The sequence below is a fragment of the Nerophis lumbriciformis genome, linkage group LG04, assembly GCF_033978685.3.
Source record: "Nerophis lumbriciformis linkage group LG04, RoL_Nlum_v2.1, whole genome shotgun sequence".
Lineage (NCBI taxonomy): Eukaryota > Metazoa > Chordata > Actinopteri > Syngnathiformes > Syngnathidae > Nerophis > Nerophis lumbriciformis.
The window spans coordinates 57,450,264-57,476,560 of NC_084551.2; the positions used below are offsets into that span (position 1 = coordinate 57,450,264).

At 42.6% G+C, this 26,297-nt stretch overlaps 1 protein-coding gene across 1 annotated transcript in view; it reads right to left on the reverse strand.

The window, feature by feature from the left end:
- Positions 1-5,561: 5,561 nt before the first annotated feature.
- Positions 5,562-26,297, reverse strand: part of LOC133604760 (uncharacterized) — a 36,540-nt gene continuing 15,804 nt past the window's right edge. Inside the window, exons 2-9 of the mRNA XM_061958072.2 lie at positions 24,326-24,532; positions 23,966-24,179; positions 22,364-22,525; positions 19,717-19,935; positions 17,507-17,653; positions 17,196-17,436; positions 16,973-17,137; positions 5,562-10,142 (exon numbers count right to left, since the gene is read on the reverse strand). Of these exons, the coding sequence (XP_061814056.2) occupies positions 7,939-10,142; positions 16,973-17,137; positions 17,196-17,436; positions 17,507-17,653; positions 19,717-19,935; positions 22,364-22,525; positions 23,966-24,179; positions 24,326-24,532 (3,559 nt within the window). The 3' untranslated portion in view covers positions 5,562-7,938. The remainder of the gene's footprint in view (positions 10,143-16,972; positions 17,138-17,195; positions 17,437-17,506; positions 17,654-19,716; positions 19,936-22,363; positions 22,526-23,965; positions 24,180-24,325; positions 24,533-26,297) is intronic.

The following is a 26,297-nucleotide window of genomic DNA, read 5'->3' on the forward strand; positions in this document are numbered from 1 at the left end:
TATATATATATATATATATATATACATACATATATATACAGTATATATATATATATATATATATATATATATATATATATATATATATATATATATATATATATATATATATACACACACACACACATTTTTACAAATAAAATATATTACTATTATTATAATAATAATAATAATAATTATTATTATTATTATTTTAAAGCTTTGCATGGACTGGCACCTCATTATATCTCAGACCTCATCCAAATGTACACTCCTGAGGTCCTAGAGCCAGCTCCAGCTCCTGGTGCCCAAGACCAGACTTAAAACCAGGGGAGACAGGGCCTAAGCTCTGGAACATTCTGCCCCTCCATGTTCCAACGGCTCCCACAGTGGACTCTTTTAAGTCTCCCACTTTTATTCTCTGGCTTTTAACACTGCGTGAGTTGTGTGCTCCTCTGTGTGTTTACATTTTGATTTCTATTTATTGTTTTCATTGGTTTTACCCTTTAAAATAGTTTTTAATCATATATATTTTATATTGGTTTTATATTCTTGAGAGATTATCATCACACTTCAACATCTCTAACATCGACAAATGCTGCCTCTTTGCTAGGTCAGCGTTGCACATGAACATAGGTTCTTCATTATTTTACCCTGGATCAATAAGTCTTCAATTGGTATATCAATACATGTCAACGAGGAAGTACATAGATAACACTACATTACCCAGAAGGCTTTGCGCTGCAAACAGGAACAGGAAGTAGGTCTGAGCTACTGGAATATATTGTTACATGTTGTTTCTGCTTCTTCTTTCTACACAAGAAACAACGTTTTGATGAGTAAAAAATAAATGATGACGGACATAATCGATACATAATCGATACATTTGTGTGACTTGTAAACACTGAGAAACAGATCCGTTCTGTGTTGTGTTGTTACGTCGCCATCTAGTGGTTGGACTTGCTCACTGCAGGTATGGAGGTTGACCTTTTTTTTGCTGCGTTAAATAATATAATGTAAATAAAAAATAATAATGAGTGTGAGTAAATAAATAATGACATTAAATAAATATTGAGTGTAGGTAAAATAAAATAAAAAACAGTTCATCTAAAAATTTTTGAAATAATATAAAATCAGACAAAATAGATAACGAGTGGAACTAGATAATAATAATAATAAATTTAAATAAATATCGAGGGAAGTAAAACAAAATTAAAAATAAGAATAAATGAAATAATGACTGTAACTAAAGAAATAAAAATGATATAAGATCTCATAAAGTAAATGAGAGTAACTAAAATATTTAAAAATAATATAAACAATAAGCGTAACTAAAAATAAACACAATAATGAGTGTAACTAAACAAGATAATAATACAATGAAATGAATAACAAATGTAACTAAAAAAATACATATATATATGTATATATACAAATATATATATATATATATATATATATATATATATATATATATATATATATATATATATATATATATAGATATATATAGATATATATACAAATAAAAACATAATGAATGAATAAGGAATGTAAGAAAAAAAAAGATTTCGGTAAAAACATTAAAAATAAAATTAAATCACATGAAATAAGTAAAGAGTGTCACTAAAAACAATACAATTAAATAAATGAGTGTAAGTTTGAAAAAAGTATAACTAAAAAAAATAAAAATAAAAATTGAGTGCAACTAAAAAAATTCTAAATAAAACAAAATCACATGACATAAATAATGACTGTAACTAAAAAATATGATAAAATAAAATAAATAATAAGCGTAACCAAAACAATCCTCACAACAAAGCAAAATGAGAATACATTTAAAAGAATAATGAGTGTAAGTAAAATAAAAACAAAATAAATAAATAAGTAAAACAATATAAAAGAGTTTAACTAAATAATTAAAAATAAAATAAAATCACATGAAATAAATAACGAGTGTTACTAAAAATAATGATAATATAATAACATCTATTAAAAAAAACAAGCATAAGTAAAAAATCAAAATAAAACAAAATAAAATGAACAATTGTAATAAAAATAAAACAAAATAAAATGGGGAACTAAAAAAAATTAACACAATAATTATTGTAATAAAACAAAATAATGATATAATAAAATAAGAAATGTGTGTGAGTAAAGTAAACAATGTATAAATAAAGAGTGTAACTAAAACAATAACAATAAACTGAGTGTAACCAAACACAAAAACAATTAAATAAATAAAAATATATCGTGTGGGTTCCCTCTGGGTACTCCGGCTTCTCCCACCTCCGAAGACATGCACCTGGGGATAGGCCCCTCCCACCTCCAAAGACATGCACCTGGGGAAAGGCCCCTCCCACCTCCAAAGACATGCACCTGAGGATAGGCCCCTCCCACTTCCATAGACATGCACCTGGGGATAGGCCCCTGCCACTTCCATAGACATGCACCTGAGGATAGGCCCCTCCCACTTCCATAGACATGCACCTGGGGATAGGCCCCTGCCACTTCCATAGACATGCACCTGAGGATAGGCCCCTCCCACTTCCATAGACATGCACCTGGGGATAGGCCCCTGCCACCAGCAAAGACATTCACCTGGGGATAGGCCCCTCCCACCTCCAAAGACATGCACCTGGGGATAGGCCCCTCCCACCTCCAAAGACATGCACCTGGGGATAGGCCCCTCCCACTTCCATAGACATGCACCTGGGGATAGGTTGATTGGCAGCACTAAATGGTCCCTAGTGTGTGAATATTGTCTATCTGTGTTGGCCCTGTGATGAGGTGGCGACTTGTCCAAGGTGTACACCGTCTTCCACCCCAATGCAGCTGGGATAGGCTCCAGCACCCCCTGCCACCCCACAAAGGGACAAGCGGTAGAAAATGGATGGATGGATGGATGTCTCTAATTAGGATTGAGAAACCTAATAAAAATCTCAAAGAAATTCCTAACCCTGAATTACTGAAGTTCATTTAGTCAATTGACAGTGGATAACACACACACACACACACACACACACACACACACACACACACACCCACACACACACACACACACACACACACACACACAGTGTGGTCAGGTGACGATTGAGAATAACCCAAAATGAAATGAAATTTTAAAAAAAAGAAGAAGAAGACAAAAATAAAACCAACATTTATCTAAAGCGGCTTTTATTTTGACATCCACACACACAACAACATCATCACTCCACTTCCTGTTGACATTGTTTGCTCTCCATTCAAAAGCTAAAGCTGTGATGAATAGAAAATAAAACATTTGGTCCTTAAATAAATAGATATAGATATTATATATCATCTAGGCATCATGGTCTCATTGTTGCTAGCACGCTAACATCAAGCATGTGCAGAGCAGAGAGGGGAAAGCCAGCGTTAGCATTAGCATTAGTGTTAGCATCAGCATTAGCATTAACGTTAGCGTTAGCATTAGCGTTAGCATCAGTATTAGCGTTAGCATCAGCATTAGCATCAGCATCAGCATCAGCATCAGCATCAGCATTAGTGCTGTGTAATGAGGTGCAAGGAGAAGGAGGCGGGACGAACATGGCTGATGGAACCTTTATTTACATGAGAGTTGAACCCGCTTCAGTCGACACCCTCAGACTGCCTGACATAAGTGGTTGTTGACATCAGTGGTTGTTTACATACATGGTTGTTGACATAAGTGGTTGTTTACATACATGGTTGTTGACAGAAGTGGTTGTTGACATAAGTGGTTGTTTACATACATGGTTGTTGACATAAATGGTTGTTTGCATACATGGTTGTTGACATAAGTGGTTGTTTGTATACATGGTTGTTGACATAAGTGGTTGTTTACATACATGGTTGTTGACATAAGTAGTTGTCGACATAAGTGGTTGTTGACATAAGTGGTTGTCGACATAAGTGGTTATTGACATAACTAAGTGTTGACATAAGTGGTTGTGAAACATAAGTGGTTATTGACATAAGTGGTTGTTGACATAAGTGGTTGTCGAAATAAATGGTTGTTGACATAAGTCGTTGTTGACATAAGTGATTGCCGACAAAAAAGGTTGTTGACATAAGGTGTTGTTGACGTAAGTGGTTGTTGACATAAGGTGTTGTTGACATAAGTGGTTGTTGACATAAGGTGTTGTTGACACAACTGTTTGTTGACATAAGGTGTTCTTGACATAAGTCATTGTTGACATAAGTGGTTGTCGACATAAGTGGTTTATCACCTAAATGGTTGTCGACATAGATAGTTGTTGACATTAGTGGTCATCGACATAAGTGGTTGTCGAAATAAGTGGTTGTCGACATTATGACATTAGTGGTTGTTGACATACATGGTTGTTGACATAAGTGGTTGTTGACATACATGGTTGTTGACATAAGTGGTTGTTGACATAAGTGGTGGTTGGCATAAGTGGTTGTTGACAAAAGTGGTTTTCGACATAAGTGGTTTTCGACATAAGTGGTTGTTGACATACATGGTTGTTGACATAAGTGGTTGTTGACATAAGTGGTTGTTGACAGAAGTGGTTGTTGACATACGTGGTTGTTGACAAAAGTGGTTTTCGACATAAGTGGTTGTTGACATAAGTCTTTGTTGACATAAAGTGTTGTCGACACAAGTCGTTGTTGACATGACTGGGTGTTGACATAAGGTGTTGTCGACACAAATGGTTGTTGACCTAAGTGGTTGTTAACAAAAATGGTTGTTGACAGAAGTGGTTGTTGACATACGTGGTTGTTGACATAAGTGGTTGTTGACATAAGGTGTTGTCGACACACGTGGTTGTTGACATGACTGGGTGTTGACATAAGGTGTTGTCGACACAAATGTTAGTTGACATCCGTGGTTGTCAACATAAATGGTTGTTGAGATACATGTAAGTCGTTGTTGACATAAGTGGTTGTTTACATAAGTGGTTGTTGACATAAGTGGTTGTCGACATAAGTGGTTGTTGACATAAGTGGTTGTCGACATAAGTGGTTATTGACATAACTAAGTATTGACATAAGTGGTTGTTGACATAAGTGGTTGTTGACATAAGTGGTTTTCGACATAAATGGTTGTTGACAGAAGGTGTCGTTGACATACGTGGTTGTTGACATAAGGTGTTGTTGACATAAGTGGTTGTTGACATAAGGTGTTGTTGACACAAGTGGTTGTTGACATAAGTGGTTGTTGACATAAGGTGTTGTTGACACAAGTGGTTGTTGATATAAGTCGTTGTTGACATAAGTGATTGTTGACAAAAAAGGTTGTTGACATAAGGTGTTGTTGACATACGTGGTTGTTGACATAAGTGGTTGTTGACATAAGTAGTTGTTGACATAAGGTGTTGTTGACACAAGTGGTTGTTGACATAAGGTGTTCTTGACATAAGTAATAGTTGACATAAGTGGTTGTCGACATAAGTGGTTTATGACCTAAGTGGTTGTCGACATAGATAGTTGTTGACATAAGTGGTTGTCAACATAAGTGGTTTATGACATAAGTCATTGTTGACATAAGTGGTTGTTGACATAAGTGGTTGTCGACATAAATGGTTGTTGACATAAATAAGTGTTGACATAAGTGGTTGTTGACATAAGTGGTTTTCGACATAAGTGACTGTTGATATAAGTGGTTGTTGACATAAATAAGTGTTGACATAAGTGGTTGTTGACATACATGGTTGTTGACATAAGTGGTTGTCGACATAAGTGGTTGTTGAAATAAGTGGTTGTTGACATAAATAAGTGTTGACATAAGTGGTTCTTGACATAAGTGGTTGTTGACGTAAGTGGTTGTTGACATAAATGGATGGTTGTTGAAATAAGTGGTTGTTGACATAAGTGGTTGTTGACATAACTAAGTGTTGACATAAGTGGTTGTTGACACAAAAGGTTGTTGACATAAGGTGTTGTTGACATACGTGGTTGTTGAAATAAGTGGTTGTTGACATAAATAAGTGTTGACATAAGTGGTTGTTGACATAAGTGGTTGTCGACATAAATGGATGGTTGTTGAAATAAGTGGTTGTCGACATAAGTCGTTGTTGACATAAGTGATTGTCGACACAAAAGGTTGTTGACATAAGTGGTTGTTGACATAAGTGGTTGTCGACATAAATGGATGGTTGTTGAAATAAGTGGTTGTCGACATAAGTCGTTGACATAAGTGATTGTCGACACAAGAGGTTGTTGACATAAGGTGTTGTTGCCATACGTGGTTGTCGACATAAGTCGTTGTTGACAAAAGTGATTGTCGACACAAAAGGTTGTTGGCATAAGGTGTTATTGACATACGTGGTTGTCGACATAAGTGGTTGTTGACATAAGGTGTTGTTGACATAAGTGATTGTCGACACAAAAGGTTGTTGACATAAGGTGTTGTTGACAAAAGTGATTGTCGACACAAAAGGTTGTTGACATAAGGTGTTGTTGACATACGTGGTTGTCGACATAAGTGGTTGTTGACATAAGGTGTTGTTGACATAAGTCGTTGGAACAGGAAGTCGGCAGAAAAGAAGGACAACATACGGGAGTTTCCAGGTGAAAACGGGAGGGATGACCGGTATGCAAAATGACCGACCATGAACGTCGACTCGAGCGGGCATTTTTAAGTAATAATAAGAAGACGGTGACTCAGGACTTGATGAGTGGGTCAACATGGACGGGTTGTCGACCTAAACGGGTCCCCACTGTATGCAGGAAAGAAAGCCACAGTGCACAGCAGAGCAGTGAGAATCCAAACTAGACCCCACACACACAAAAACACACACACAGGTGGGACTAAACAAAACTGCAGTTTGTGTGTACCTATGTGTACTTCTACTTATTCACAAGTGGATCAACTTTGCGTCCGATTGTTACTCGTGTTACACTTTGGTGACCATGATTTGGCGAGCAAGACGGGAGTCCGAGCTGGAGCGCCTTTCACGCAGAGAAAGCAGACCGCAAACAGAAGACCAGGCTGAGCCTCTGACACAGGAGCCAGGTAGCATGAAGCATCAAACACTCACCGCACCAGCGGAGTAATAAGTGTCATTTCCTGGAACATTTCCAGGTTGATTTTACTGCCTCGTTGCGGAACAGGCAGAAAAATGATGGTGTGAAAGGAACAAGTGATTAGTGCCCGAAACTGGCACCTGAAGTTTTCTCTCCCAGAGGCCCCGAATAAATCAAATTATTATCAATTTTGCTACCTGTCGCCAAATCATTAAGCCACCAGTAGATATGTCACCTCGGACCATGGCGCCACCTACGGGTTGTGGTCTAAAAGCTAAAATCCTCAAACTTGTACAAATATTGGAAAAATGGTCAAGGACTTACGAACAATTAGTTGCCAAGTCCTGCCTGTGCCCCGGCAAGGAAGCTTGATGGCGGCCACATTTTTCCACGAGCCAAACTCAAATTTAACATGAGTGCATTTCAGCCCCTTTAAGGAGTGTACCAAATTCCATGGTCAGTCATTTGAATTTCTGCTTGACCAATAAAACGCGGGCTGAAGCTTTTGAGGGTTTCTTACTTCCCAGCATCCTGCAATGCACCGATACATTTACCAGGACGCCGCTTCTCTTTGGACCTAAATGGACAGAGTCTGGATTCCTGACCAATGTCATTGTGTCCTACTGTGGACTATTGCTGCCATTAAAAGAACAAATCCAGCAGTGGCCTCAGACTTTAGCACAGTATTGGAAGATGCCTCACATGTATTGCTCTTTTGATCAACCAGTAGAAGTAATCATAGGTTTTTTAACCTCTCCTTGAGTCAAGTTTCTACCTCTGTTTCCTTGCTCGCTCCAACAACCATTGACAGGTATGCCAATGCATGTCGAGTCACATAAACCCGGACAATCATATCCTAGCGTGGATGCAAACACCATGAAGTTGTCCACAGGAGAATGGTTGTTTGTACCATCATGGTCAGCCGGCACAAGCTACATCTTTGCTGCTGTTTTTATTTTTGTATGTTTACATGTTAGCCGGCAGTTGATGCCTCAACCCTTCGGAGTCTTTTCTGGCTCGTGACTGCTGAGGTTCCCTTTTAGCCCCTTTTGGCGAGGTGTTGGTAGATGGGGTGGCAGTGTGGGTGGCTTGCGCGACGGTAGAAGCCTGCATGGCCTTAGCCAGGGAGGAGGGCGCATTGGTTTTGGAGGGATGGGTAAGGGCAGCGTTTGGGGTTATGATTTGTTTCGGGAGGTGGGCGGATGCTGTAGCACAGTCAGTCGGTGTTGTGGTGTTCTTCACAGAGCTCGGGGATGATTTTGTGGGACGAACAAACGTGGACGTGGTGCTCGGGGTAAGGGTTTGCTTTACCGGATGGACGGTGAATCTGACTTTGGTGGGGGAGTTGGTGCTCGCAGGTGGAGGAGTGAGGGAAGGTTTGGGGATTTGGCTCGGGGTTGGAGTCCTGGCCGCATTTAAGACTGAAGGCTGAAGACAAGAAGTTGGACTTGAGGATTTGCTCAGGGAAGGGTTGGAGGTTGGCATAAAAGGTGGGGCCAATGTCTCAATGGGAGTTTGTCTGGGTGTGAGAGTTGGTGACGGGACTGGGGTTGGTGCAAGGCTGGTCCCGGACAATGGTGACGCGGCAGGCGGTGTGTTGGAAGCTTTAACTTGTGCGCTTTGTGGGGGTGTAGTGGAGACTGCTGAAGATGGAGGCGAGGAGCTCAGAGAGGACTTGGCTCCAAATGTTTGAGGTAAGGGAACTGGAGTTGAGACACAGGAGGGGGGAGGAGTGGAGGACGGCGACGGGGATGATGAGCGAGGAGAAGGGGTAGCGAACGGTTTGGGGCGCGGTGTCGAAGACAATGGGGTTGTTACTGTCAGGGGAGAGGTGGAGCAAGAAGGTGGTGATGAGGAGCGAGACGGTGGCTTTGGTTGGGGAGTCTGCGAGTTCATCGGGTTAGAAGATGGTGGTGTGGGCACTGGTGAGGGGGTGGCAGGGGCCGAAGGCATTTGTGGAGCTGTGAAGGTGGGCATGGGGGTAACATGAGGGAAGCACTGTGTGTACATAGTAGGCTGAATGGGGGCTGGGGCCTGTTGCTGTATTTGGGCCATATTTCCTACAAGTGGCACTGCAGGATTGGAGGTGAGTATTCCCGCACTTCCGCCTCGGGCTAACTGCCCCACCAGGAAAGGAGCTGTGAGCAAATTTCCACCTGAGGCCTTCCGGTGGAGAGGGGGATGAGGTTGCACGCCAGCCCAAGAGCGGTGAGGCAGAGTGGGCTGTGAGGCAGACAGCAGTCTGGCCTCCTGGGTGAGCCTGCCCAATGCTGGTAGACCCTGACAGCTGTTACCGCCATGCCGCATAAGTGCTTCTTTTGCTCCCTGTTGGCTGATCACATGAGCGTTGCTATCTGGGCCACCTGGGGAAGCGGGGGGGTTGTAGGTCTGAATCTTGTTTAAGAGTGGGTTTGATGTTCCTCCTCCTGTTGGGGTTGTGACAGATCCAGCAAGTGCTGGAAGATGATCAGCCTGGAGGCGTAGATTGTAGTGAAGAGTCCTTCCTTGTTGGAGAGACGTTGGCATAGAAGGCGCCGGAGCGGGGGTTGTCTTGGCCACCGGTGGGGGGATAAACCCACCTGGTGGGCCGATGGTGGAAGGAGAGGCAGGGAATCCTGCTCTTGGAGACAAACCTCCCATCCCGCTCATTGCCATCATTCCAATGAGGGAGCTGACTGATGGGCGAAGGGGTTGCAAGATGGGGGCACGAGGAGGCGAGAGCGGGAAGGAGGAGGAGGGGGAAGGTGATATAAGAGGAGAGGGCAGGAAGAAAGTGCCCGCCAGTGCGTGCTGTTGCTGCAATTGCTGTAGCTGCTGCTGCTGGTGCATGAGGGCGATGGCCACGTTACTTGTGGCAGCCGCTGTCTGCAGGGGGGCATGAACCAGCGGTGCCCAGATGAGGGGACGGGGTCTGGGAGACATGGTGCCACTTCTTCCAATGGCGGTGCTTCTTCCTGCCGCGGCCGCTGCGATGGCGTCCTGCATGGCCGGCATGCTGTCGTGTTTGACAATCTGCTGCACCAGTAAGCTGTCACAGGAGCCCAGACTGCCTGCTGCCAGACCCACACCTGCCCCTGGACCTCCTGCACCCCGACCCCCTCCACGGCCCATACTGCCCCCGAGTGAACCACCTTGAGATGACTTCCTCAGGAGCACTGAGTTTTTCCTTCCTGTTGAGGAGCAAAGAAGATACAAACTAATTAAAGTAGGTCTGATAAAAAATATGGCCGCTCTAATCTTGCAAGATTTCTGTGATAACGTAACATGTGAGTGCCGTTCTCGTTTGCCACTGACAACGACAGAGCAACATGGCAGACAGCATCAAAAGAGTTTACAAACAGTGCACCTCCGAATATTAAATCTAAAGTGCGGTAAATTAAAAAAGTAACGGTCAGTTGTAATGTTTGGAAAGCAGCGGTAAAGTAGCGGCAAATCTGAGTACTCACCTGTTGTGATGGCATCGAGACACTCAAGCCGGCGATGATGGAGCTAAGGATGCTAATGCGGACAGACCTACCAACTGGCAAGACAAGGACACTGATTTGAAAGACTTCCAGCTCCAACTTAGCCACAACTCTGCGAGGTAATCACAACATCTACTAAACGGTTCATTGTGCTAAATTTAAAGACATATCATTTCATCTAATACACTGTTCATTGTGCTAAAGTTAAAGACCTATCACAACATCTACTACACTGTTCATTGTGCTAAAGTTAAGACCTATAACAAAATCTACTACACTGATCATTGTGCTAAAGTTAAAGACTCATCACAGCATCTAATACACTGTTCATTGTGCTAAAGTTAAAGACCTATCACAGCATATAATACACTGTTCATTGTGCTAAAGTTAAAGACTATCACAGCATCTAATACACTGTTCATTGTGCTAAAGTTAGACCTATCACAGCATCTAATACACTGGTCATTGTGCTAAAGTTAAAGACTATCACAGCATCTACTACACTGTTCATTGTGCTAAATTTAAAGACCTATCATAGCATCTACTACATTGTTTATTGTGCTAAAGTTAAAGACTATCACAACATCTACTACACTGTTAATTGTGCTAAAGTTAAAGACTATCACAACATCTACTACACTGTTCATTGTGCTAAAGTTAAAGACTATCACAGCATCTACTACACTGTTCACTGTGCTAAAGACCTAGCTGCAGAGCTGCCAAGCATCACGCTTGAGCGTGCGAGTCACGCAATTGAACCCTTTCTCACGGCACACTTCATATTTCTCACACTTATATTTCCCCATTTACTACTCTGTATTTATTGTTAAATAATGATACACTTGTTTTTTCGTGGCCTGCCGTAGTTCGAGTAATTCTGATTGACTTACCGAAAGAACCAATCACAGACCAATCCATAAATTCTCGTGCCAAAATCTAGCCAACCAGTGAGGGCACGGTGCAATGTAAACCAATCAGAAGCACAGTAAAGCGGGCCTTCGCATCTTTATCTTTCACATACACACTTCCGCGCAGTGTTGTCCACTTGGCGAAGTTCTTGCTAAATCTAGTATCTTTCCAACTTATCTTAGTGACTTACTTTCTCACAAGCGACTCGCGATAAATCTTGCAACTTCTTTGGGATGTTTGGAGACATGAAAGTCTACTGAATGTCTGCTTCTAGAATTACTTGTACTGAAAAACACATTTCTTTCTACTTTTAAGTGCAATGACTATAAAGTCAATTCGATTCCAGTCAGAGCAGAGAATAAACGCACAGCCACTCTGTGCAAAGCTGTGGCTGAGATCATCACTTTCATCACTGTCACACTTCAAATAAAAACAAACCTATGGTTCATGTCAATGAGCCAGTCGATAGATTTCGTTCATTCCTGAATATCACTACCCTTCAGTCTTTTGATCAAATTTGGAAACTCAACTAAGAATCAACATTAAGAAAATTAATTTACAGTAATTTGTATTTTCCAATTTATGGATTGCAATGCCTTTAAGTTGTTATTTCTACTATTTGCTAGTAATAGAGGAACGGCCTGTTTTGTATTTGTCTATTTAAAAAATCAACACAAGTCATTATTGTGAAATTATACCTTTATTTTCTAGTCACCATTTAAAGCTTCCATCTGCATCGAATCGTATTGTCAAGTAATATTAGTGAATCGTATCGCAACACATGTATCGAGATTCATATTGGATCGCCATTTAAGGTAGAGATGCACTCCCCTAATATACAGTATATGCAATGTGACTGCAGTCTGAACGGTGGCGTTCATCTGACCAGAATGTCATAATTCCTTGCCAAAATAGACGCTTGCAAAATAAATAGTTGATAAAAGAGCAGAAAAGGGACAAAAATCATCTCTTTTAGGAACTTGTGTCAATTTCCACCACTCCTGTCTCCGACTGCTTGTTCTTCGGAGCAGACGACAAACCAAATGTCCCGCAAACTGCCAGAGCCAAAAGTCTGTTCAGAAAACGTTGACTTTGTTTGCACAAAATCCTTGAAATTGCCACAAAGGACTGACTCTGTAATGGCAAAATTGATATTTTACTAATCTCTTGATTAAAAGCACAATTTGTCTTCACTGCATTGGTCCGTTTTTTTATGACCCTTACACATTCTTGGGGCTTGCTGGGGATGTCTCCAAACCCCCGCGACAAAGATTGCTGTGATGTTGGACAATCACTAATTTATGTTATATTTGTCCTTCGTCAAAGGTTACTCCTCAAATGGGTTTCTTTTTGTGATTGTGACTGCCTGTTCAATGTTTAATCAAAACATTCCTCGTTTTGGCCAATAGCACAATCAGATTATGTGTGTTTTGCTCATCTTCCTCCCCCTCCCAGAATGAAACATTACGCCACAACCTTTCCTCCTTTCCCTCTCATTCCCAAAAGCTGTTAAGATCTGGAGGAGTTCTTTGTCTCTCTCTCTCGCTCTCTCTCGCTTCTTCTTGCTCTTTCTTCTTTCTTTCTGTAGCAGCATTAACTTTCTCCTTTGTAACCAAATGTTATTTGAACACTCAAATAAACATTTTAAAAGTTCTTAAGATTTCTCTGGACAATAATTGATTGAATAGGAAAAATTCCAAATCAAGACCTACCAGAATAGTATAGAATACTTCTGGATCAGTTCGCAGCCGAATGTGCAGCGACTGGGATGAGAATCAGCATCTCCAAGTCCGAGTCCATGGTTCTCGACCGGAAAAGGGTGGAGTGCCAACTCCGAGTTGGGGAAAAGATCTTGCCCCATGTAGAGGAGTTCAAGTACCTCGGAATCTTGTTCCCGAGTGAGGGAAGAGTGGATGGTGAGATCGACAGGCGGATCGGTGCGGCGTCTTCAGTAATGCGGACGCTGTATCGATCCATTGTGGTGAAGAAGGAGCTGAGCCGGAAGGCAAAGCTCTCAATTTACTGGTCGATCTACGTTCCCATCCTCACCTATGGTCATGAGCTTTGGGTTACGACCGAAAGGACAAGATCACGGGTACAAGCGGCACAAATTAGTTTCCTCCGCAGGGTGGCGGGGCTCTCCCTTAGGGATAGGGTGAGAAGCTCTGCCATCCGGGAGGAGCTCAAAGTAAAGCCGCTGCTCCTCCACATCGAGAGGAGCCAGATGAGGTGGTTCGGGCATCTGGTCAGGATGCCACCCGAACGCCTCCCTAGAGAAGACCCAGGAAACGTTGAGAAGACTGTCTCCCGGCTGGCCTGGGAACGACTCTGGATCCCCCGGGAGGAGCTGGACAAAGTGGCTGGGGAGAGGGAAGTCTGTGCTTCCCTGCTTAGGCTGCTGCCCCTGCGACCTGACCTCAGATAAGCGGAAGAAGATGAATGGATGGATAGACTTCTGTCAACACAGCAGCTCATGTGACGTCATGACCTCACATCTGCACGCAAGTCAGTTTGACATTTGACACTGCATTTTTTTTGTAATGTGGATATCCTACCGTGCAGTGTTAACATAGTCTCAGGTTAACTTTCTGTTTAGTTGGACAACACCCACACAACTCCGCCAAGGAGGGGCAGCAAGGAGGACAAAACCACTGAAGAGTGGCACCATCGGGAGAGATTGCGTTGGACTTTGTACTGCAGTCTTCTCTCCAGCACTGCTATTGCTACAGTTTGTACCACAATTTTAGTCTCCTCGTCTTACGGGAGGACATAAGCTCTTCAAAAGGTGACATGGGAACATCCTCATGCAAGAGCCCACATAAAGTCACAGTGTGATTACTCTTTGCCCCCATAATTGCCCCGAGCTTGATATAAATAAAAAGATTAAAAATAACCCACAAAGTCAAAGCGTATACATGAGTGTGTGAAGCTCATGTTTGTAATGATCAACACCTCGGGCTTCATGCAAGTCAGCGGGAATGCATGACGCATGCGATCGCGTCCTGCCCAAAGCGCCGACCCACCACCAAAATATTCAGGAAGAAGGGTGCATGTGGAAGGAAGTTATAGCGCTAGCTCAAAGTTGGCAGCAAACATGCTGCCAAGTAGTCACGTCAGGGCTTTTGACCAATTATTTAGGAGATGGTCTGAAATGGAGTTGGCCATACTCCCTCTATAGACGGCTCTGAACTGATGCAGAGCCATGTATAGAGAGATTGCGGACAACTCGTTTTCAGAGTTGGTCCCCAACATGGCGCCCTGTAGTTACGTGAAGGGCTTTTGACCAATTAGAGAGAGCATCTTCTAAATGATTGGTCAAAAGCCCTTCACATGCCCACAGAGCCCCATGTCTATAGACGGCTCTAAATTGATGCAGAGCCATGTATAGGGAGAGTATGGCAAACCCGGTTTCAAAGTTGATCGCAAACATGGCGTCCTGTAGTCACATCAGTGGCTTTTGACCAATCAGAGAGTATAGCCAGAGAATCTCCAAAATGATTGGTAAAAAGCCTTTCATGTGATTACAGTGTGCCATGTGTGCTACCAACTTTGAAACCAAGTTGGTCATACTCTCTATTCATGGCTCTGCATCAGTTCAGAGAGTACGGACAACTCAGTTTCAGAGTTGGTACACAACATGGAATCCTGTAGCTATATGAGGGGCTTTTGACAAATTAGAGAGAGTAGCTCCTAAATAATTGATCAAAAGTCCTTTACGTTACTAAAGGAGCCCCATGTCAATGGACGGCTCTGAACTGATGCAGAGCCATGTATAGAGAGTATGGCCAACACCTTTTCAGAGTTGGTCTCCAACATTGTGCCCTGTAGTCACGTGAGAGGCTTTTGAACTATCATTTAGGAAATACTCTCTCTATTTTGTCAAAAGTCCCTTAGGTGCCAAGTTGGGGACCAACTCTGAAACCAAGTTTTCCATATTCTATTGGCAGCTCCAAACCGATGCTGAGCCGTCTATAGGGAGAGTATGGCCAACTCGACTTTAAAGTTGGTAGCAAACATGGCACACTGTAGTCACGTGAGCGGATTTGACCGATCATTTAGGAGATCCTCTGGCCATACTCTCTCTGATTGGTCAAAAGCCCTTCACGTGACTACAGGGCGCCATGTTTTCTACAAACTTTGAAACCGAGTTAGCCATACTCTCTCTATTTATGGCTCTGCATCAGTTAGAGCCGTCTATCGACATGGTGCCCTGTAGTCTCGAGAGGGGCTTTTTACTAATCAGAGAGAGCATCGCCGGAGGATCTCCTAAATGATTGGTCAAAAGCCCCTCAGGTGACTACAGAGTACCATGTTTGCAACTAATTTTGAAACTGAGTTGGCCATACTCTCTATAGACGGCTCTGCATCAGTTCGAAGCCGTCTATAGAGTACGGACAACTCGGTTTCAGAGTTGGTACACAACATGGAATCCTGTGGTTATGTGAGGGGTTTTTGACAAATTATATAGAGTGTATACAGAGCGCCATGTCGATAGACGGCTCTGAACTGATGCAGAGAGAGTATGGCCAACTCTGTTTCAAATTTTGTAGAAAACTTGGCACTCTGTAGTCACGTGAGGGGCTTTAGACCAATCAGAGCTTTAGACCAATCAGAGAGAGTATTGTCGGAGGATCTCCTAAATGATTGGTCAAAAGCCACACACGTGACTACAGGGTGCCATGTTTGCAACTCATTTTGAAACAGAGTTGGCCTTACTCTCTATAGACGGCTCTGCATCAGTTCGGAGCCATCTATAGAGTACGGACATCTCAGTTTCAGAGTTGGTCTCCAAATGGTACCCTGTAGTCTCGAGAGGGGCTTTTTACCAATCAGAGAGAGCATCGCCGGAGGATCTCCTAAATGATTGGTCAAAAGCCCCTCAGGTGACTACAGAGTACCATGTTTGCAACTAATTTTGAAACTGAGTTGGCCATACTCTCTATAGACGGCTCTGCATCAGTTCGAAGCAGTCTATAGAGTACGGACAACTCGGTTTCAGAGTTGGTACACAACATGGAATCCTGTGGTTATGTGAGGGGTTTTTGACAAATTATATAGAGTGTATACAGAGCGCCATGTCGATAGACGGCTCTGAACTGATGCAGAGAGAGTATGGCCAACTGTGTTTCAAATTTTGTAGAAAACTTGGCACTCTGTAGTCACGCTTTAGACCAATCAGAGCTTTAGACCAATCAGAGAGAGTATTGTCGGAGGATCTCCTAAATGATTGGTCAAAAGCCACACACGTGACTACAGGGTGCCATGTTTGCAACTCATTTTGAAACAGAGTTGGCCATACTCTCTATAGACGGCTCTGCATCAGTTCGGAGCCATCTATAGAGTACGGACATCTCAGTTTCAGAGTTGGTCTCCAACATGGTACCCTGTAGTTGCGTGAGGGGCTTTTGGCCTCTCATTTAGGAGATTGTCTGAAACCAAGTTTGCCATACTCTCTCTATACAGGGCCGTGAACTGATGGATCAATTACCGCCACAGGTGGTGGAGAGGTGTAATACAAGTACAAGTATTGCTGCGTCCATACAGACCACATCTGAGAAACAAATTATTTGGTGGCCCTCTAGCAAAAGTCCGTCAAGTAAAAGCCTGGAAGTTAGCAGGTTGATTACCTATTCGGTCCAAACGGTCCACGGCGACGGTTTCAAAGGCCCGCCGCATCATGGGGTGCTCCTCCAACACCTCGTTGAAGCTGTCCACACTGAGTGAGTACAACCTGCAGTAGGTGTCAGCACGAACACTCGCTGTCCTCCGCCCTCGAGTCAGCAAACAGATTTCTGGGAGAGCAAGGAAGGTGATTACTGGAGCAAATGCAGCATGGCTCCGTCTTCTCACCTCCAAAATAAGAGCCGTCGCTCAGCTTGGTTTCCTTGTTGCCTCTGGTCAGCACGCCGACTCGTCCATGTTGAATGAAGTACATCTTCCTGCCGACTGTTCCTTCTCTGATGATGAAGTCTGCCGGCTGGAAGACCTCAAAGCGCAGCTTGGTGAGCACGGCGGTCACAAAGTTGGGGTCGGCGTTAGCAAACAGCGGCATGTTAGCCACTAAGCTACGGCAGTTAAAGCTGACGATCTCCTGCAGGAACACACCCGTTAGCGGGAAGAACGACGCCACGTGAGACTTCTTTAGTGCGCTCGGGACTTACTTCTTTCAGCGGCTCACTGAGTTCTCCCAGGATGTTCTCCTCGTCAAACATTTTGCCCTGAAAGCGATGCTCGTAGTACTCGTGGATCTTTTGCCGCACGTCCGCAGGAAGCTTGTGGAAGGACATGTACTGTTCTACTTGTTTGTACTGCAGCAACACACACACACACACACACACACACACACACACACACACACACACACACACACACACACACACACACACACACACACACACACACACACACGGTGTCACAGTCAGATAAAGATTCATCAGATTTAAGGCACAATCAAATATAAAATTGTTGATTCAGATGTAAAATGATATCATTTTAAACATTGGAACTAATTACAGTATCATTAATTGTTTCATTCATCTGACAATCAATGTAAATATTTCATACTTTATTCATACTTAATATTCTTAGAAGGGTGTTCATTTATGTTACATGTCTTTCTTTTGTTACCGCACCTTATGCATTTATGGTACACTATTTCTTTTACCGCACCTTATACATTTATGTTACATGTTTTTTGTTACCACACCTTATACATTTATGTCACATGATTTTTGTTACCCCACCTAATACATTTATGTTACATGTTTTTTCTTACCGAACCTTATACAATTATGTTACATGATTTTTGTTAACGCACCGAATACATTTATGTTACGGTACATGTTTTTTGTTACCGAACCTTATACATTTATGTTACATGTTTTTTGTTACCCCACCTAATACATTTATGTTACATGTTTTTTGTTACCGAACCTTATACATTTATGTTACATGTTTTTTGTTACCCCACCTTATACATTTATGTTACATGTTTTTTTTTACCGCACCTTATAAATTTATGTTACATGTTTTTTGTTACAGAACCTTATACATTTATGTTACATGTTTTTTGTTACCGAACCTTATACTGCTATGTTACATGTTTTTTTGTTACCGAACCTTATACATTTATGTTACATGTTTTTTGTTACCGAACCTTATACATTTATGTTACATGTTTTTTGTTACCGAACCTTATACATTTATGTTACATGTTTTTTGTTACCGAACCTTATACATTTATGTTACATGTTTTTTGTTACCGCACCTTACACATTTATGTTACATGTTTTTTGTTACCCCACCTTATACATTTATGTCACATGATTTTTGTTACCCCACCTTATACATTTATGTTACATGTTTTTTGTTACCCCACCTAATACATTTATGTTACATGTTTTTTGTTACCGAACCTTATACATTTATGTTACATGTTTTTGTTACGAACCTTGTACATTTATGTTACATGTTTTTTGTTACCAAACCTTATACATTTATGTTACATGTTTATGTTACCGAACCTTATACATTTATGTTACATGTTTTTTGTTACCGAACCTTATACATATATGTTACATGTTTTTTGTTACTGCACCTTATACATTTATGTTCCATGTTTTTTGTTACCACACCTTATACATTTATGTCACATGATTTTTGTTACCCCACCTAATACATTTATGTTACATGTTTTTTCTTACCGAACCTTATACATTCATGTTACAGGATTTTTGTTAACGCACCTTATACATTTATGTTACATGTTTTTTGTTACCGAACCTTATACATTTATGTCACATGATTTTTGTTACCCCACCTAATACATTTATGTTACATGTTTTTTGTTACTGAACCTTATATATTTATGTTACATGTTTTTTGTTACTGCACCTTATACATTTATGTTACATGTTTTTTTGTTACCGCACCTCATACATTTATGTTACATGTTTGTTACCGCGCATTATACATTTTTGTTACATATCATTCTTTTGTTACCGCACCTTATACATTGATGTTACATGTTTTTTTAATAACCGCACCGTATACATTTATGTTACATGTCATTCTTTTGTTACTGCACCTTATGCATTTATGGTACACTATTTTTTTTTACCATACCCTACACATTTATGTTACATGTTTTTTGTTACCACACCTTATACATTTATGTCACATGTTTTTTGCTACCGAACCTTATACATTTATGTTACATGCTTTTTGTTACTGCACCTTATACATTTATGTTACATGCTTTTTGTTACTGCACCTTATACATTTATGTTACATGTCATTCTTTTGTTACCGCACCTTATACGATGATGTTTCATGTTAGGTGTGTGGCAGCAGGTGTTCCAGCGGTCCTCACCTTCTCCTGGTACTGGCGGCGAGAGGAGTCCAGGGACTGGATGAGGGCGGTGGCGTGGCCGATGAACATGGCGTAGCAGGTGGCGCCCACGATCATGCTGAGCATAGTCAGCCACACGTCGTTCATGCCCTCAGGAGCCTGGGCCCCGTAGCCGATGCACAGCATGTGACTCATGGCTTTGAACAGAGCGTAGGAGTACTGAATGCCCCAGGTGTCGTTCTGCACCACACGGGAGAGGACGTTACACTTGCACTTACACCTACACCTAGACTTAGATTTAGCCTTAGACTCAGACCTAGACCTAGACTTACACCTAGACTCAGACCTAGACCTAGATTTAGACTTCGACTTAGCCTTACACTTAGACCTAGGCTTAGACTTAGATTTAGACCCAGACTTAGATGTAGACTTAAACGTATACTTAGACTTAGATGTATACTTAGACTTAGTTGTAGACTTAGACTTGAGCCTAGACTTAGATGTAGACTTAGACCTAGACTTAGACTTCAACCTAGAACTAGTCCTAGACTTAGACCTAGACTTAGCTGTAGACTTAAACTAGACTTAGCCTTACACTCAGATCTAGAACTAGACTTAGACCAAGACTCAGACCTAGACCTAGTTTTAGACTTTGACTTAGCCTTACACTTAGACCTAGGCTTAGGATTAGATTTAGACCCAGACTTAGATGTAGACTTAGACTTAGTTGTAGACTTAAACGTATACTTAGACTTAGATGTATACTTACACTTAGTTGTAGACTTAGACTTGAGCCTAGACTTAGATGTAGACTTAGACCTAGACTTAGACTTCAACCTAGAACTAGTCCTAGACTTAGACCTAGACTTAGATGTAGATGTAGACTTAGACCTAGCCTTAGACATAGACCTGGAATTAGACTTAGCCTTAGACCTAGACTTAGCCTTATATTTAGATTCAGACCGTGACTTAGATTTCGACTTCGACTTAGCCTTCGACCTAGACTTAGCCTTAGACTTAGCTTTAGACATAGACTTAGATTTAGACCTGGACTTAGATGTAGACTTAGACTGAGACTTATACTTAGACTTACACATAGACTTACACTTAGACTTAGCTGTAGACTTAGACTTAAATGTAGACTTAGACTTGGATGTAGACTTAAACTTGGATGTAGACCTAGACTTAGATTTAGACTTCGACTTAGCCTTACACTTAGACCTAGACTTAGACTTAGATGTAGACCTAGACTTAGATGTAGACTTAGATTTAGTTGTAGCCTTAGATTTATACTTAGACTTAGATGTAGACTTAGACGTATACTTAGACTTAGATGTAGACTTAGACTTAGATGTAGACTTAGACTTGAGCCTAGACTTAGATGTAGACTTAGACATAGGCTTAGGCTTCAACCTAGAACTAATCTTAGACTTAGACCTAGACTTAGATGTAGATGTAGACTAAGACCTAGCCTTAGATATAGACCTAGAACTAGACTTAGCCTTATATTTAGATTCAGACCTAGACTTAGATTCAGACTTAGACTTAGATTTAGCCTTCGACTTAGCCTTAGACATAGACTTAGATTTAGACCTAGACTTAAATTTAGACCTAGACTTAGATGTAGATGTAGACTTAGACTGAGACTTATACTTAGACTTACACATAGACTTACACCTAGACTTAGCTGTAGACTTAGACTTGGATGTAGACTTAGACTTGGATGTAGACTTAGACTTAGCCTTACACTTAGACTTAGCTGTAGACTTAGATGTAGACTTAGACTTAACTTTAGACTTACACTCAGACTTGGATTTAGACTTAGACGTAGACTTAGTCTTAGATGTAGACTTAGACTTAGACAAACTTTATTGACCCACAAGAGATTAGCTGGGCTTCCCCTCCCCTCCCCCACAGCTGCCATCCCAACATTTATTCAACTAAGTGTGTGTGTGTTTGTTTGTGTAAGTAAGTCTGTGTGTGTGTGTGTGTGTGTGTGTGTGTGTGTGTGTGTGTGTGTGTGTGTGTGTGTGTGTGTGTGTGTGTGTGTGTAGGAAGGGTGTGTTTGTGTATAAGTAAGTAAATGTGTGTGTTTGTGTGTAAGTAAGTGTTTGTGTGTAAGTAAGTAAATGTGTGTGTGTGTGTGTGCGTGTAGGAAGTGTGTGGTTGTGTGTAAGGAAGTAAATGTGTGTGTGCATTTTTGTGTAAGTAAATATCTGTGTGTGCGTGTAGGAAGTGTGTGTTTGTGTGTAAGTAAGTAAATGTATGTGCGTGTGAGTGTGTAGGAAGTGTGTGTAAGGAAGTGTGTGTAAACGCAAGGAAGTGTGTGTTTGTGTGTAAGTAAAAAAATGTCTGTGTGTGTGTGTGTGTGTGTGTGTGTGTGTGTGTGTGTGTGTGTGTGTGTGTGTGTGTGTGTGTGTGTGTGTGTTCAAATATAGACATCCAACCCATGAGGGGACTTTCTCCAGGGAAAAGCCCAGCATCCGCTTGCTAGGCAACAGTCACCACGGCAACAGCTGTCACATGACTCCACTTTCTTTCCATTCAGCGTTTGTGCCTCTTGGGTGTCACCATGGCGACAGTTTTCCTCCACGTCGCTGCCCGGGCCCATGAGCAACCTGACGCAGGCGGAGGAGACAGAAACCAAGAGGGAAAGGTGGAGACTCACCACCATCAGGTTCTTGGACACCCAGCAGTCGGGGGGGAAGTCCTGCAGCATGGGGACCAGGAACTGCAGGCAGCCGTCCCAGTGGCAGAGCAGCAGCATCATCCCGATCAGGTTGACAATCCTCACCATGGCGCTGGCCAGGTCGTAGGTCATGTGGAAGATCTAGTCAGACCAGGTCGGTTACTGATTCATCCCCACACAGTCAAAATGAACGCTACACCTGTCGTCGCCAACATAATACGCTCCAACATCTGGACGCCATCCAGAACTTTGACCATGACCTCCGAACAGCCAAAGACAAAATACCCATCCATCCATCCATCCATCCATCCAATCATTTTCTTCCACTCATCCAGGGTCGGGTCTCGGGGGAAGCAGCCTAAATAGAGAAGCCAGGACTTTCCTCTCCCCAGCCACTTGGTCCAGCTACTCCCGGGGGATCTCCAGGCGTTCCCAGGCCAGCCGGGAGACATAGTCTTCCCAACGTGTCCTGGGTCTTCCCCGTGGCCTCTTACCGGTCAGACGTGCCCTAAACACCTCCCTAGGGAGGCGTTCGGGTGGCATCCTGACCAGATTCCCAAACCACCTCATCTGGCTCCTCTCCATGTGGAGGAGCAGCGGCTTTACTTTGAGCTCCTCCCGGATGACAGAGCTTCTCACCCTATCTCTAAGGGAGAGACCCACCACCCGGCGGAGGAAACTCATTTGGGCCGCTTGTACCCGTGATCTTGTCCTTTCGGTCATAACCCAAAGCTCATGACCATAGGTGAGGATGGGAACGTAGATCGACCGCTAAATTGAGAGCTTTGCCTTCCGGCTCAGCTCCTTCTTCACCACAACGGATCGATACAGCATCCGCATTACTGAAGACGCCGCACCGATCCGCCTGTTGATCGCACCATCCACTCTTCCCTCACTCGTGAACAAGACTCCCAGGTACTTAACTCCTCCGCATGGGGAAAGATACCCAGAAGAGAAAAACAATTGACGGCGTCTGCAGTGATGCGGACCCTGTATCGATCCGTCGTGGTGAAGAAGGAGCTGAGCCGGAAGGCAAAGCTCTCAATTTAGCGGTCGATCTACGTTCCCATCCTCACCTATGGTCATGAGCTTTGGGTTATGACCAAAATAAAAAGACCACGGGTACAAGCAGCTGGAATGAGTTTCCTCCACCGGGTGGAGGCTCTCCCTTAGAGAAAGGATGAGAAGATCTGTCATCCGGAAGGTCATCCGCTGCTCCTCCAAATGGAAAGGAGACCAGATGAGGTGGTTTAGGCATCTGGTCAGGATGTCCCCCGGGCGCCTCCCTGGGGAGGTGTTTAAGGCACGTCCGACCGATACAGCGATACATGGACGACCGCATTACTGAAGACGCCGCACCTGTTGATCTCACCATCCACTCTTCCCTCACTCGTGAACAAGACTCCCAGGTACTTGAACTCCTCCACCTGGGGCAAGATCTCCTCCCCAACCCGGAGATGGCACTCCACCCTTTTCCGGGCGAGAACCCTTCCAACATTGCTTGCGTTGTAAATGTGTGACCTAAGTGTTGCGGAATGATGCGTGATCACGGGCGAGCGTGCCGGGTGGTGGTGCTCTCACCTCCTCCCACTGGTGGATGTATCGTATAAGTCTGGAGAGGCGGAGCAGGCGCAGCAGGCTGAGGATCTTCGTGAAGCGCACGATGCGGAGCGCCCTGGCCGTCCTGTAGACCTCCGAGTCCAGGCTGTCCACCATCAGGAAGATGTAGTCCACCGGGATGGACGACACAAAGTCCACCAGGAACCAGCTCTTTAAGTACTTGTGGCGGATGGCCCTGACGCACACAGCCACAACAAAGGCTCAGCAAACATTCCGCGCCTCACCGCGTCGTCCACCTGGCCGCTCATTAATATTCATGAGGCTGTGAAACAAAAGGTGCTCCCTTTCACCTTGTCTCACCTGTAACACCCACACACTGACCTGGGGTCCAGCAGGATCTCGGTGTTGTCCTCCTTAATGATGCCGGTGCGAAAGTTGAGCACCAGGTCGACCATGAAGAGCGTGTCGGAGAGCACGTTGAAGATGATCCAGGACGCCGTGTTCTCGTCCCGGAAGAAGGTGATGCCCACCGGCAGCACGATGAGGTTGCCCACCATCAGCAGCAGCATCAGCAGGTCCCAGTAGAACCTGAAAGCAGCACACCTGGCACATGACATCCTGCAGGAACGCCTGAGCAACATCAGGAGCAGCAATGACAACGCAGTTAAGCACAATGAAATATGATCAAGAATAAAATCCTGATGTCAGGAGAACAAAGACTGGAAGATGAGAAAAATGTCTTAGACTTAGATTGGTCACATCTGGTCTTAGACTTAGATTGGTCACATCGAGTCTTAGACTTAAATCGGTCACATCTAGTCTTAGACTTAGATTGGTCACATCTAGTCTTAGACTTAGATTGGTCACATCTGGTCTTAGACTTAGACCGGTCACATCTAGTCTTAGACTTAGAATGGTGACATGTAGTCTTAGACTTAGATTGGTCACATATAGTCTTAGACTTAGATTGGTCACATCTAGTCTTAGAGTTGGATTGGTCACATCTAGTCTTAGACTTAGATTGGTCACATCTAGTCTTAGACTTAGATTGGTCACATCTAGTCTTAGACTTAGATTGGTCACATCTAGTCTTAGACTTAGAATGGTGACATGTAGTCTTAGACTTAGATTGGTCACATCTAGTCTTAGACTTAGATTGGTCACGTCTGGTCTTAGACTTAGATCGGTCACATCAAGTCTTAGACTTAGATTGGTCACATCTAGTCTTAGTCTTAGATTGGTCACATCTAGTCTTAGACTTGGATTGGTCACATCTAGTCTTAGACTTAGATTGGTCACATCGAGTCTTAGACTTAAATCGGTCACATCTAGTCTTAGACTTAGATTGGTCACATCTAGTCTTAGACTTAGATTGGTCACATCTGGTCTTAGACTTAGACCGGTCACATCTAGTCTTAGACTTAGAATGGTGACATGTAGTCTTAGACTTAGATTGGTCACATATAGTCTTAGACTTAGATTGGTCACATCTAGTCTTAGAGTTGGATTGGTCACATCTAGTCTTAGACTTAGATTGGTCACATCTAGTCTTAGACTTAGATTGGTCACATCTAGTCTTAGACTTAGATTGGTCACATCTAGTCTTAGACTTAGAATGGTGACATGTAGTCTTAGACTTAGATTGGTCACATCTAGTCTTAGACTTAGATTGGTCACGTCTGGTCTTAGACTTAGATCGGTCACATCAAGTCTTAGACTTAGATTGGTCACATCTAGTCTTAGTCTTAGATTGGTCACATCTAGTCTTAGACTTGGATTGGTCACATCTAGTCTTAGACTTAGATTGGTCACATTTAGTCTTAGACTTAGATTATTCACATCTAGTCTTAGACTTAGATTGGTCACATTTAGTCTTAGACTTAGATTGGTCACATCTAGTCTTAGACTTAGATTGGTCACATCTGGTCTTAGACTTAGATCGGTCACATCTAGTCTTAGACTTAGATTGGTCACATCTAGTCTTAGTCTTAGATTGGTCACATCTAGTCTTAGACTTGGATTGGTCACATCTAGTCTTAGACTTAGATTGGTCACATCTAGTCTTAGACTTAGATTGGTCACATCTAGTCTCAGACTTAGATTGGTCACATCTAGTCTTAGACTTAGATTGGTCACATCTAGTCTTAGAGTTGGATTGGTCACATCTAGTCTTAGACTTAGATTGGTCACATCTAGTCTTAGACTTAGATTGGTCACATCTAGTCTTATACTTAGAATGGTGACATGTAGTCTTAGACTTAGATTGGTCACATCTAGTCTTAGACTTAGATTGGTCACATCTAGTCTTAGACTTAGATTGGTCACATCTAGTCTTAGACTTAGATTGGTCACA